Raw genomic sequence first — 13,132 nt, forward strand, 5'->3', positions numbered from 1 at the left:
TCATCTAGAGGCCAAAGATTATAAAATGGTGGCACATAGGGGTTAAAATGAGATGTTGGGATAAGATAAGATGGGAGATGTCACAGACAGTAGATTGGGAGATAATATTTTGAACAAACGTTACAACGATGTATTTTCTGAACCGACGACATTCAGTCCAAAATGGCGACTGAGAATTTCTTAAAGACAGCAACAACACGAGGTCACCAAAGGGTTATTACAACACCCGAGGACATTCGTTTTCCCCCCATTTTTTATTTTCCTAAATATGCACGCTGACTGCTTCTACTTTCTTTTTAATCATCCCCTGCTGCCCTTGTTTTATTGCAATCACAGAATAAAGTCTTTGCTGCGGGGAAAGTCTTCCGAAATAACTCCATATCAGCTCGATCTAATTAGGGATGTCTTAAATACCCCCCCTTCCTAAATATACAAAAATAAGGACATCTTTTATAGATGATTATCCATAATTTATCTTCCGAACTGTGAGAGATCCTGTAAATAAGAACATCTCGCTCCATCAGCTCTACTGTTTCATGTGGTGAGTGAAATATTATTAGCATATATAACGCGACTTTATTTTCCATAAGAATAGCTTGAGACAAATGATTCAAGGCCGATTGTGTCAATACCTTCATTTGAGATTCCTGATACCGTATTTGAGAGATAGATGCAACTGTCGCCATGGCAACGTGGCTTACCAAATTGTGGTGAAGTGGGTCGTAGATTTTTCTGCCGGTGACTCTCTGTCGAGTGCTTATTACCTGTGTGAATGAACTAAGCCTCCCCGTGTCATACAAAAAAAAAAAACACTGAGACGGCGTTGAATCTATTCAAGGTTCTTCTGCAAAAGTGTCCACTACAAATATAAGCGGCAGGTGCCTGCTGAGTGTGCCATTTTTTTTAGTTTCTTACAAAAACTTGCCTTTATGTGATGTGAATATAAAAGTACACATGGAAAATAAGTGTGGGGGTTGTGGACACTATTTAACGACAAGAGTGGTTAGCCAGCAACAGAGGAATTTTGCGTTTCTATTTTTTCCAAGGGTCTCTTTTATGCTATTCATGGCAGGAGTCAGTCCTTGCCACGTGAACTGCAGCAAAGATTTGCAATCCTTAACAGGCTATTCATTTATTTGGTACAAAAAGTAGGAAGTTGCAAACTTCTCCTGAAAACTCTTTCTTTTTTTCAAAAGTGGCTGCTGCTTTTCAAAGTTGTTTACTTCATTCCTTTTTTTGTGTGCGCATTTTTTTAAGTGTTTGCCTCTTTGCCTTGATGTCATTTTAGTGAAAGGTAGCCAATATATTTTGTTGTTTTGAGTCTGCCTGATAAAAAGTATAAACCAGACTAAAAAGCCAAAGCTGAAAAACAGTTTTTTTTTTTAATAAAAATCACAAATGGCATCTTTGTTTCGCTTTATGCCTTATTTTACTGGGCCACTCTCGGACATGGAAGTAAACATCAGAGCAGGAGGTTTAACTCTCCCAAATCTCCCCCCGGCGAGCTCTGGCTAATATAAGTGCCATCCCAGAAGACATTGGAGAACGGATGAAGGGATTGTCTGATGAGACCAAGTATATATTTGCAGTGTCAGTTGAATTTGTCAACCAGGATCACCATTAGAGACCCAAGTGATTACCAATAAATCGCAGCTAGCCTTCAACACGTCTATGCGGCAGTGGGGACTCGCGGACAGTGCGGCATGCGAGTGTGGAGCCCCCGAGCAGACAGCCGACCACATCATCAACACCTGCCCCCTATATAGACCACCCTCAGAGGCCGGCCTCTTCGACCTGGGACCAGAGATGCTGGCGTGGCTCCACGACACCAAGTTGGAGCTCTGACGTTACACGAGAGAGAGAGAGAGAGAGAGAGAGAGAGAGAGAGAGAGAGAGAGAGAGAGAGAGAGAGAGAGAGAGCTAGCCTAAGCTTGTTTTTATCGGGACCAAACTATTTGATCTATTATTTGTCGTCATCATGAAGTTAATGTATCAATCAACAAAACTTTCTGCATTCAATGTGGTTTAATACATAACCAGAGAAATAACCGTTAATGACGTTTAATAAGCTCGCTGTGAGATAAACACTTAATTATCATACCTAATGAATGAGTCAAAAGAACAATCCAGACCTATGATAAGAGTCAACTATGAGTCTCTAATTACCATCTGTGGCAAAAAAAAATAAATAAGGAGCTGTCAGGACGATGACAGGGTAATAACAGCAGAAGCCTTTAAGATGCTTCTCCCCTGCTTTCATCTCCCTTTCAATTCATTTGAAAAGTGACGACTCTTTATCATTGCTGTCAAATTGATAAATTAGCATGTTTGCATCATTAGTAAGCTCCGATTATTGCTATCAATGGTTATGTTTTATTTTGAGTTTCAATTTTGATTGGCATACATGGAAAAAAAATCCTTTGCTTCACTAAAGGTAACAATTATGGAGAATGGAGAACTAAGTGTTGAATTGATCCGTTCCTCCTGTGAGTAACGTGCACACTTTACATCTCAAACATACAAATGCACCTTCGACGTGATCTCACAAATGGCTCACGTGGAGGATAAACCATTAGAAAGTGCATTTAAGCAAAATCAGATTCTAATCTGATGAAGAGGCAATTATAGAGAGCCTCAGATAGCAGTGCGTGTTTAATTTATCTGCCTGGAAATGAAATCAATAAGTTCTTTTTGTTCTGCATCATCAAGTTGGTCGAAAAAGCGGCGGGGTTGTTCGAAGAATAAGAACAGTGAGAAAGGGAAAGTGTGGATTTTTTTTTTTGAAGGCCGCCTTTTGGTTTGGATGTACAAATATTGTACATATGCATCATAATGAAGTTTCTTTCGGGAGGGCTGGTGCATCGTTGCAGCTAGCTACAGGATGGATCACGACTTTGGTCCCTGAGCAGCTTTCATGAGCACTTAAAAAGCAAGAATGCAGAGGAGGGCTTGTCTTCTTTTATGCTATGCGCATTATTGTTAACAGCTCCGGGAACTGCCTCCTCTTATCAGGCATGCATGTAAAGTTGATCTTCTATATAACAAGCACAGGAAGTTATGTCGGAAAAAAAAAAGATTTTGTCCAGTTTGTGGCTCCGAAGAAAGACTCAAACATGAATAAATAGTTAGTTTTTTAAGCGTTTTATTCCAAAAACCTTCAAAATAAGTTTCGAGTTCAAGAAAGTAGAATAAGCTTAGACACAATGCAAAGCATCATATACAGACGGATAAAATACATTTTATATATTGCAGACAAGCCATGGTGGGTCTTACATATGTACAATACTTATGTAAACTTTTATGTACACTCTTTTTACAAATACAAAAAGATTTGATTTAGTTTTCTTTGTATATATTTATATAGATTTATTTATAGAATTTTCATAGACTCCCCACTAGCATTTGTACTACAATGATGGGAAAATTATGTGTCAATTTCATTTTTTTTCCATTTTATATTACAAATGTATTTTCACAAAAATATATCTCTGTACAAAAATGATTTTTTTTTTAATTTGTTAATATTCTCTCGTTTTTTTTTAGCGACATTACATAGTTCTCTTGTCAGTGTTTCTCTCATTGCCCTTGGACCCGATCCATCAGTCCTTTAGACATTTTCTTAACTTTTGCAACAAAGAGGATTTTTTTTTTTTTTTGGCTGGTTGCAAAAGGAAAGCACACCGAAAAGTATTTTGTGCTAAAAAGCATTTCTTTTGACAATACCGGCAAACAGCGGATCTTGAATTCAGATACACAGTGAAATTAAACATATTCAAACAAATAACCGGTCCTTTACCAACTTAAAAGCTGGAGTCACTAATAATTTTTTTTTCTGAAAGCTGAAGATAAATTGCATTGAGTGGGACTGAATAACACAGCAGTGAAGCTTTGGCACGTTTGCCTACAACAAAATACGCTTTATATCTTGAATTTCATGATACGTACAGTACAAATTGTTAGATCGGAATTAGCAATAAAAATGGGGACAGCTCTTAATCGCATCCCCCACTGACAGGAAATTGAGCAAAGTCTACGGCAAGTACAGCAGAGGGTCTGCGAGATGTTGAGCTGAAGAGAGCTGTGCCTTGATGATAACAAAAATGTGTCAAGGATGGACGGAGTCTATATGTCTTTAAATATGCAAAGAGAACCAGGATGGTGCCAGATAGCTCTCAAACCATAACTCCTACTTCTTCACTTAACTCGAGTGCACTTTGTGAAAACTTTGCTGAATATTACCAAATCGCCCTACATAGAAAGTAGCTATCAAATTTCTTGGCCCCCGTCGTAAAAACATTATGAGTAGACGTGAAACAGAACAAAAAGCTTAACATGATCTTTGGTTGATACTTTGAAATCTCCCTCAAAACATGCAACGGCCAATCCAGCAAGCAAAATAACTATACACTAAAATGTCAATCGTTATGAAAAACTTTCACCTCCTTCATGTAACTGTGATTCATGCACATTATGACCCCCCCCCCCCCCCCGATTTATCCAATTTAGAATTCAGCCAACTGAAACTGTCAAAGCGCTATAATGAGGTCATGACAAGGCACTATGATGAACATAAAGTGCTTCTTGGAAAGAGGAGAGGGTAGAAAAATACGGAGGACAAAAGTTCGGTCTTTTCGACTGAGCCCTTGTGTTTACACACAAACAATCATTTGTATTTAATTCTAGTTGTCACGGTTGATTTAACGACTGTCAATCTAGAGTCCAAATGTTTCTCGTACTAGTTTAGTACAAACTCAATTAAGCTTATGAAAGGGCGTTATTATCTATTAAATATGTCACGGAAGAAATGTTAGGGGAAAAAAACTCAATTAAAAGGAACACAGACGATTTGAATGAATGAAAACATCCAAGATTCCGAACAATATGAAAAGAATAAATGAATATTCTAGACAACTTTGAGAAGTAAACGGCAATGAAGATAACGTAGACTTCCTGCGAAATCTCCAAGGTAATTCAATTGTTTCCTTTTCCATCAATTCACAAGTGAGCAGACCTGGCAAGGGGCAATATTCTATCTGTGGCGTTGCGATAAGTGAGGGCTGTAAAAGTAATAACATAGTAAAAGCAATTACCGGCCCACAGCCGCTCGGATTCAAGGAACATTACAGTGATTGGTTCTAAAGGGCGAGATTTTTGAGGGAAACTATGTACGTCGGTGATTATAAACATTGGGTTAAATGCCTTTTTGAATGGATGCTGATTTGTCAAAGTCAAACTTATTAAATCATTTTTTTTATGTGTACCGTTTTTTCCGCACTATAAGGCGCACCTAAAAACCTCAGATTTTCTCAAAAGCCGACAGTGCGCCTTATAATCCGGTGCGCCTTATATATAGACCAATATGGATTTGTGGATGAGGACTAATTTATTAAAGTAAGTTTTACGTGTTTATTTTGTGTGTTGTGTGATATTAACGTTTGAGCAACGTTGAGTTATTGATATATTGTTATTGGTTTCACTATTTCGAGTGTTACTATATTGCGATTGCATTAACGTTTGAGCAATGTTGAGTTATTTATTCTATGCGGCTTATAATCCGGTGCGCTTTATATATGGACAAAGTTTTAAAATGGGCCATTCGTTGAAGGTGCGTTTTATAATCCGGTGTGCCTTATAGTGCGGAAAATACGGTATATGTACTGTTTGTGTATATGCATGTACAAATATATGGAAAATTCAGTTTAGCATTTTTGCTAGCCGGGCAATTCTTTAGTTACAGATGTTGGTCTTCAATGAATTTGAGAAGACATTTTTAATATGATTTCCAGGAAGTATGAGACTATTCATTATGCTAGGAAATTGCTTGTTGTCAAATCCTTGCCCAAGCCTTCAGCAATGTATTCATGGAAAGTCAGGACAAAACAAATCATCTCAATGGTTTTTTTTTTTCGGAGCTGCCAGAAGTTAGCTTCGGGGAAAGATCACAAAGTAATCCGCCTGACGTTAATCACCGATTCATCCGCGTAATACCTTTTGTTGAACACGTCCATGTCAACTAGTATATGGTCTCAAAAAGAACAACGTGACATTAGCGCTTAGCATGTTGAGCTACATCCATGAGGACCAAAGAGAAAGTTGTGACTGATGTTTATGTAAAATCTGACTATTATTCCTTGAAGAATAAAGAGAACTCAGTACGCTAAATAAAAATACCGACTGGGGGTCAGGTTGCAGATACCAACAAAACACTAAGTGCTTTTTCTGCAGCCCTTTGCAGTCTCCACTGCCCAGCGTGGTGAACTCAACACAAAATTCCTCATCAAAGAATGCAAGCAGCGTAAAGGGCGAACGCAAATATAAACAAACAAATGAAAACAATGAATAATGTCTGTCTGCCGTTAGCTTGACTTGTATGTTATCTCAACAGTTTCAAGTCTTGAAATTCCCTTTGGGTTTAGGCGGTAGAGTGGTCACAGCTTTGCTTCCAGCATTTACTTTCTCTCGGAATGCACGTTGAGGTGCAAACGTTTCCTCAAGATGGGGTAAGAAGTTATCCAGTCACAATGAAGCATTTTGTTGTTGAAGAATTGCTGCGTTGTTTCATTTATAGGAGCATAGTTTCCTCCAACTGAGTTGTTTCCTGACTGTTTTTCAGTGACTAAAATATTTTTTGTCTTGCCCCCTTTGCTCAAGGAAGTACGGAGAGATGTCCAAGAAGATCGAGCACACCGCTCCTCCCTTGACTGGAAGATTGATTCAAAAGGGATGTGGAAATAATGGAATAAATATGATCAAAATAATGGGTAGGTGAAAATATAAATGGCATGGGAGGGATGAAAAAATCGGATATTTGAAATGATGCAAAGACATGACAAGAGAAAAACAGAGATTATTTTCTGAAATGTTCCACATCGGAGAATCTGTTTGTAGGTGGTGTGAGCAGTTTTGTAAAACCGTATAGCAGCAAAAGATTTCTTACCTTGAGTTGAAGCTGTCGCTATACAGCTGTGCACACTGTGCTAACTGTGAACTCCGCCTCGTTAGCCATGATGTCAGTAGGCTGAATGTTCCGATCGTACATGGGGTTCTCAAATGTAGCCCGTCCGTTGGTGTTCTCATGGCCCACGTAACCATTGAAAGGGACATTGGGTCTTCTTCTGGAACACCACAATGCCAAGAAGGCGATTCAATTAACAATACAACTGTAATTTGTTCACTCCCACAACGGCGCAAACGTCCTTCTCATCTTGAGTAAATATCATTTTGAGCGTACCTATGTTTGTAGAGGTACAGGGCGAAGCCTGCGATGATCATGGCTATAAAAGGCACTAATATGGCGGCTGCCACTGAACTGCTGTTGGAGGCAAAATTGTAGGCCGTGTTGTCTCTGCTGGGATCTAAACTCTCTGCAAAGAAGTGATGACATTAATTAATTAAGGCTGTCAATATAGAGAAACCCGAATGTCCTCTCAAAACTTTGTCAACAACCACTCAAAAATAAAAAAATAAAAATGAAACAAATATGGTCATTAATATAGTTGGAAGGGCGCTGGCAGCAATGTGGAATTTACATAATAGTTTGAGCAGACAAGTGACCTTTGAAAGTTTACCCCGCCGCTTTACTTTAATTCCCCCCTTTGGGAACGTCAAAATCCATTGTCGTAAAAATCACTCTCGGTTACAGGCATGTGTTACTTGTAAAGCATTTTCTAATTTAGAAAGGCGCGCGTGTGTGTCCGCGCCAATGCCAGCAGAACGACAGCCCACCTGTTGTTATTCAGCCCTTTTCCGAAATAAAAACAGGTGACAGGTTGAGAAGGAATTCAATTAGCGGCTCATGTTGTGCTTGCCAATCATCTCCCTTTGGATACGCCGAGCCGTGTCATTTGTCCGCAGTTGATTTCCAGTAAATTATGCGAGTTTTAACCAAGCTCTGCAAGACTATGAGCAGAACCCAACAATTGTTTTGTCCCGAGGCGACATATTTCTCCACCTGATCTTTTCTTGCGCCCTAAAGCCAGCAAGTAGAGCACTTCAGTCTTTCATCCAAACTGCAACAATCATTAATGGACTAATCATAAGTGGTGACCATCCATGACGGGATTGGATCAATGTGCCATTATCACAGTGGAAATTCAACTTTATGTCACATATTGGCCTGAGCACAGCTTGGCCACTGAGATGTGTCGGCTGCATTAAAAATTGATATATTATGTTTAATAAATTTAATAATTGTAATAAATATATATAGAAATATATATCGAAATTATTTCTCAAACTTTATCGAGTTAATAATGAAGAAACCCGTCAATATACTCTAATATGACCCCCCCCCCAATAGCTTTCTTCATCCTCTTAATGTGTCCAAAGAACAAACCAGGGTGTGGGAGGGACCGGAGGAATAAATCTTTCTTGTGTACACAGTGCACGACTGTAGCAGGCTTCCAGATTAATGGAGTGGAGCTGGAAGGATTTGTTGCGGCAAAAAAAAAAAAAAAAAAAACACGTCTTGGAGTATTTTAGGTGGTAGGCATGAAACAGAACACACGATTTAGGGGGATAAAGCTTCTTCACCTTGAAACTGCAAACTATATTTACAGTGTCAACTGTGAGATTACGCAACAGAGCCAAGAGAGAACACTGCAAACATATTCTGGCCTGCGGAGTAATTTTCAGCAGCTTTATTTGTGACCACATTATTGTAGATGTGGTTATATATTTGAAAACAAAAACTTGGGAATGCACGTTTGTTTTATAGAAGTGGGAAACTCACTTACCCAATCTCTGCAGACCAAACTGTCCAAAGCCTTTACCACGGACAAATCCTTGGTACACAAAGGAGTTGGATGAAGAGATGTAGGACACCTACCGAGGGAGAAGCAAAGAAAGACAGAAACATCCAATCATATCCAAGTGCTGCACAAAATGAAGTGCCGGCTGTCGAAAATATTTTACTTGTGCAACTTACGTGTCCATCCAAAGCCCAATTGTCGATTTTGAACTTGTTGACGAATATCTCCACGGGGCCTCGGATTTGGTGTACCTGAAGAAGTAGCTGGGCTTCTTCTCTTTTGTAAGTACCTTTAGAAAGAACCAATCAATAATGGACATTAATGAATAGATAACACATGCTGAATATTGCTTTAATCGTGTTCTGCCATCACTTAAGAGCTTCAACAACAGCCCCAATTTCAAATGCACGATTTTGTGTGTAGCGACAATATCAAGAAGCGAGAAGTGATGAGACCTAATGCAAATTTGCATTTTAATGATCACAGCTGCACAGCAAGTATGCCACGGGGAAAATGTTAAAGCTTTTCTATTTCATAACGGCGGCAATAATCCACATCATATAAGCGCCTTCAATGATTTCTTGCTCCTTGTCCACAAATGAAATAATCTGTTCAGTCTGTTAGGATGAGGTCAATGAGTTCAAAAACATTCTGCAAGCTTTGTGATTGCCACTTTTCATTTCTGGAGTACCAACCGGCGAGTTTGAGCTCCACGCCACTGTGGTCAAGTAATGTTCCGTTCACTCGGTTGCTAAAAGATTCAAAGGCAGTGATGCTGAGCATAGCTGGCTGCTTCTTCCCCAAATACTCATAGGATCCCCTCCAGAGAGAGTTCTTTGCAAATACCCCACCCGGTACTGAGAGAAGGAAATGACAAAGGTAGAAAGGTAAGTTTCATGTTGATAACCTGAAAAAGATTAGAAAGCAGCTTGTCTTACCTGGTAATTTGGAAGGAGGCTCCTGCACTGTCCCCACGGGGCTCTTACCACTCGGACGGTTATCAGCTGTGGAGCATAACAACATCATATCATGAAGAAGACATTTTGGGGCGAGCGTGCCAAAATAATATGACTTTGAAAACAATAAACTCAAAGGCAAGCCCATTAGCGGTGCATTCAGCGAGCGTCTAGAACTTGCGACCGAACCCGACGAAAGAGTCCCTGCTCAACTACGGAGCCATTAGGCCTTCCACAAAGGTCTCAACACTCACAAAGGGCTGCAGAAGTAAACATGTGAACTAAGTCTTTTCATCAGACGCCAGTATTTGATCCGCCCAGTCCATAATTGCACCCTACAGAAGTGTGAAACTCCCATTAGGGAGCAAATATTTTCAGCATACTTAGCCCTAACCACATTACTAGAAAGCTCAGGTTCTTAATATATAAAGCCGAGATGGAGTTTAATGCTATACCTCGAAAATTTACTCCTTTGCACATGTTTTCAGCAATTATCTCCAAACATGTATAATGTCTTTTGCAAAACAACTCTCTAATTTCACTTCACAAGGTCTTAAATTGGAAGTAGCAATCATCCGGACAGGGTTATTACTAGCAAGTTTTAATGGCTCTTATTTTCACTTTAATGTATTTAGGAAAACACTTAAGACGGTCAATTTGTCAGACGGAACTTGTTAACGCTTCCTCGCCATATATAAAAGAAGGAAAATCGATGGTAAACATTGTGCTTATCAGCTCATGTCCTCTTGGTAATGTTGCTAAGCCTACTTTGTATACATTAGATAGATTTCTACAATTTTCCCAAAAAGGTTATGAAACCTTTTGCATATTTAAGTAGGAATGAGAAGTATTCCACAATGGAAGCCTCATGAGATTATTTCTACCTGCACAGAGAGGTGGTTTCCCAGTCCAGCTCCCATCGGACTTGCAGGTCCTATGCTCTGATCCTTCGGCCAAGTAAAATCCGGGTTGGCACGTATAGATCAGCGTGTAGCCAAGGGATGGCAGTTCAATGGCTCGCACGTCCGATTGGGCTGGCAGCTCTGGCTGGCTGCAGTGGTGAGCTGGTAAGGTGTTTAAGCATGGAGATTGACAGAAGGTCAAAAAGAGCGATAGTTGACTATTAACACCAATGCATATATACCAATTACTGTATTTTCCGGACGATAAGGCGCACCTAAAAACCTAAAATCTTCTCAAAACCAGACAGTGCGCCTTATAGTCCGGTGCGCCTTATATATGGACCAAATTCCTAAATTTAAACTGGCCCGAAGCATTGTGTCATGAAATCAATCATAAGTGGCCCGCTGAAGACTATGAATCATGAATCAAAAAGACTATGGATCATTATTTTGTGATTATAATTTGGTGCGTCTGAAGTTGAAATAAAAAACATAAAATGGAGAATGATTTGATCTGGATTAAAAATCTGACATGATGCATTAATCGTGCGCTTTATAGTCCGGTGCGCCTTATTTAAGGACAAAGTTATAAAATGGGCCATTCATTGAAGGTGCGCCTTATAGTCCGGTGCGCCTTATAATCGGGAAAATACGGTAGCTTACCGATGCACTCAGGTTGAAATCCACTCCAAGTGAGGTTGGGCAGACACGTGCGAGAAATTGAACCCTGCAGCAAGTAACCTTTTCTGCAGCTGAAGAACACAGTGCTGCTGATCTGGAAGCAGCAAAACACAAGGACGTGAAAATATAATTTGGATAGAAGCCGCTCCAAATGATGCACAATAAATGCCATATAAAGCACACTATTTCTTTTTTAAAAGCAGACTATAAAAGTTGTTACTCTATCATTGGAGGCTATAAAGCAACACTCAATTGGACCCTGTTTTATAATTAAGACAGCATGAATCTGTTTTGGATTTGAAGAAAGTCTGAAAACTAGTACCAGATTAATGCTAATTCTGACCATTTACTGGATCACGATTAAATACCTAACATTGGATTTTTAATTAAGATTTTATCATACCTGATAGCCTTGACTGTTGTTTTGATTACCAAAGAGGGGGCTGCCCGGATCTGTGCAAGAGGTGTGAGTGGGATCTGCAACAAAGTTTTGTTTAATATTCATGACAGCCACAACAATCAAATGTTTCATCACAACAGAAATGATCTGTCTGCTGTGTTATGTTGGTCACGAATGATAATTTTACTGCAATTGTTGCTACAGTCACTAATAAAACTGAAGTTTGCAGCGGGTTGTAGTTTTTGTTTTACAGTTGCAGCGGATATATAAAAGTAAACACAAACCTCTTCAAGTGTAACTTTTTTGTGATATAAAAATGTGTTTACATCTACGTGAAATGTTATGTACCTATGCAAGAGGGCTGCGTTCCACTCCAGGTGCCATCATATTGGCAATACCTCCTGGTCGAGCCCACCAGGATCAGAGGGGCTATGCATGAAAAGGAGACCGAGGACAGATAGGTGAAACCTCGGTCTTCCCTCCTCCCTTGGGCAGGAAAGCCCGGGTCTCCACAAAACACGGCTGCAAAAACAAAGATCACGCTTAAAGAATGAAAGACATAATATTGCCATTGGATGTTGTGACTTACGGAAGCACTGTGGTTTCTCCCCACTCCAATTCCCATTGCCTTGGCAAGTTAGCACGGTGGGCAATGATAGCTGGTAACCTTGGTTACACGAGTAGCTAATGCTGGAGCCCCAGTTAAAATCCGTACCTACGACTTGTCCATTCGGAATGACTGGCGGAGAACCGCAGACTATTGCTACAAATGAGAGAGAACAAAATAATATCCGATATTCTTCCTCATGGAATCATTCACGTGGTGAGACAACAATACCTTTGCACAGAGGCTTGGTTCCATTCCAGGTTCGAGCCTTGGTGCAAATAAGGGTGGAGGCCCGATCAGCATCCATGGTGAACCCAGGAGAACACTGGTAACTAACGGTCTGATTGTAAATAAAATCACTTCCCAGTCTCACTCCATTAGCTGGAACTCCAGGGTCACCACAGTTGATTACTGAAAAAAAAAAAATTCAAGTTTAGCGTTGTAGTAACCGTCAAAGATATAAGGCCGGCATATGATTTTTGAGAAACTTTACTTGCTGGCTCTCCGGTCAGGGCAGTTAATTACCTGAGCACTCGGGCATGTTGCCGGTCCAGGTACCATTTATTGTACAGTGTCGGGTCAGCAGGCCAGTAGAGTAGTAGCCATCCCTGCAGGCGTAACTTATGGATCTGGAGAAGGTTAGCCCATCGTGGATCAGGATCTGGGCATTCCGAGGGGTTCCGGGGTTTCCACAGGATATGACTAAGATCGGAAAAAGAGAGAGAGATTTAATTGCTGGGCAACAATGACAGTTTTTAGATTTCATCCCATCCATCACGTCAACTCCAAATTTGCTTTCTGTTAATTAGGCCGGTAAAATGAGATCAGTCTATTGC

General features: G+C 40.0%; 2 protein-coding genes across 2 annotated transcripts in view; both read right to left on the reverse strand.

Moving 5' to 3' along the window:
- col9a2 (procollagen, type IX, alpha 2) overlaps positions 1–7,056 on the reverse strand; it is a 54,373-nt gene extending 47,317 nt beyond the window's left edge. The window contains exon 1 of the mRNA XM_037263510.1: positions 6,938–7,056. The gene's annotated coding sequence lies outside the window, so the exon portion shown is untranslated. The remainder of the gene's footprint in view (positions 1–6,937) is intronic.
- Positions 5,863–13,132, reverse strand: part of csmd2 (CUB and Sushi multiple domains 2) — an 83,304-nt gene continuing 76,034 nt past the window's right edge. Inside the window, 14 exon segments of the mRNA XM_037263489.1 lie at positions 5,863–6,701; positions 6,938–7,115; positions 7,232–7,364; positions 8,736–8,823; positions 8,927–9,039; positions 9,446–9,607; positions 9,689–9,754; positions 10,591–10,770; positions 11,272–11,383; positions 11,693–11,766; positions 12,038–12,211; positions 12,279–12,452; positions 12,528–12,707; positions 12,822–12,998. Coding sequence (XP_037119384.1) covers positions 6,956–7,115; positions 7,232–7,364; positions 8,736–8,823; positions 8,927–9,039; positions 9,446–9,607; positions 9,689–9,754; positions 10,591–10,770; positions 11,272–11,383; positions 11,693–11,766; positions 12,038–12,211; positions 12,279–12,452; positions 12,528–12,707; positions 12,822–12,998 — 1,793 coding nt within the window. The 3' untranslated portion in view covers positions 5,863–6,701; positions 6,938–6,955.

This window comes from Syngnathus acus, chromosome 11, assembly GCF_901709675.1.
Source record: "Syngnathus acus chromosome 11, fSynAcu1.2, whole genome shotgun sequence".
In the NCBI taxonomy this organism is placed as follows: domain Eukaryota; kingdom Metazoa; phylum Chordata; class Actinopteri; order Syngnathiformes; family Syngnathidae; genus Syngnathus; species Syngnathus acus.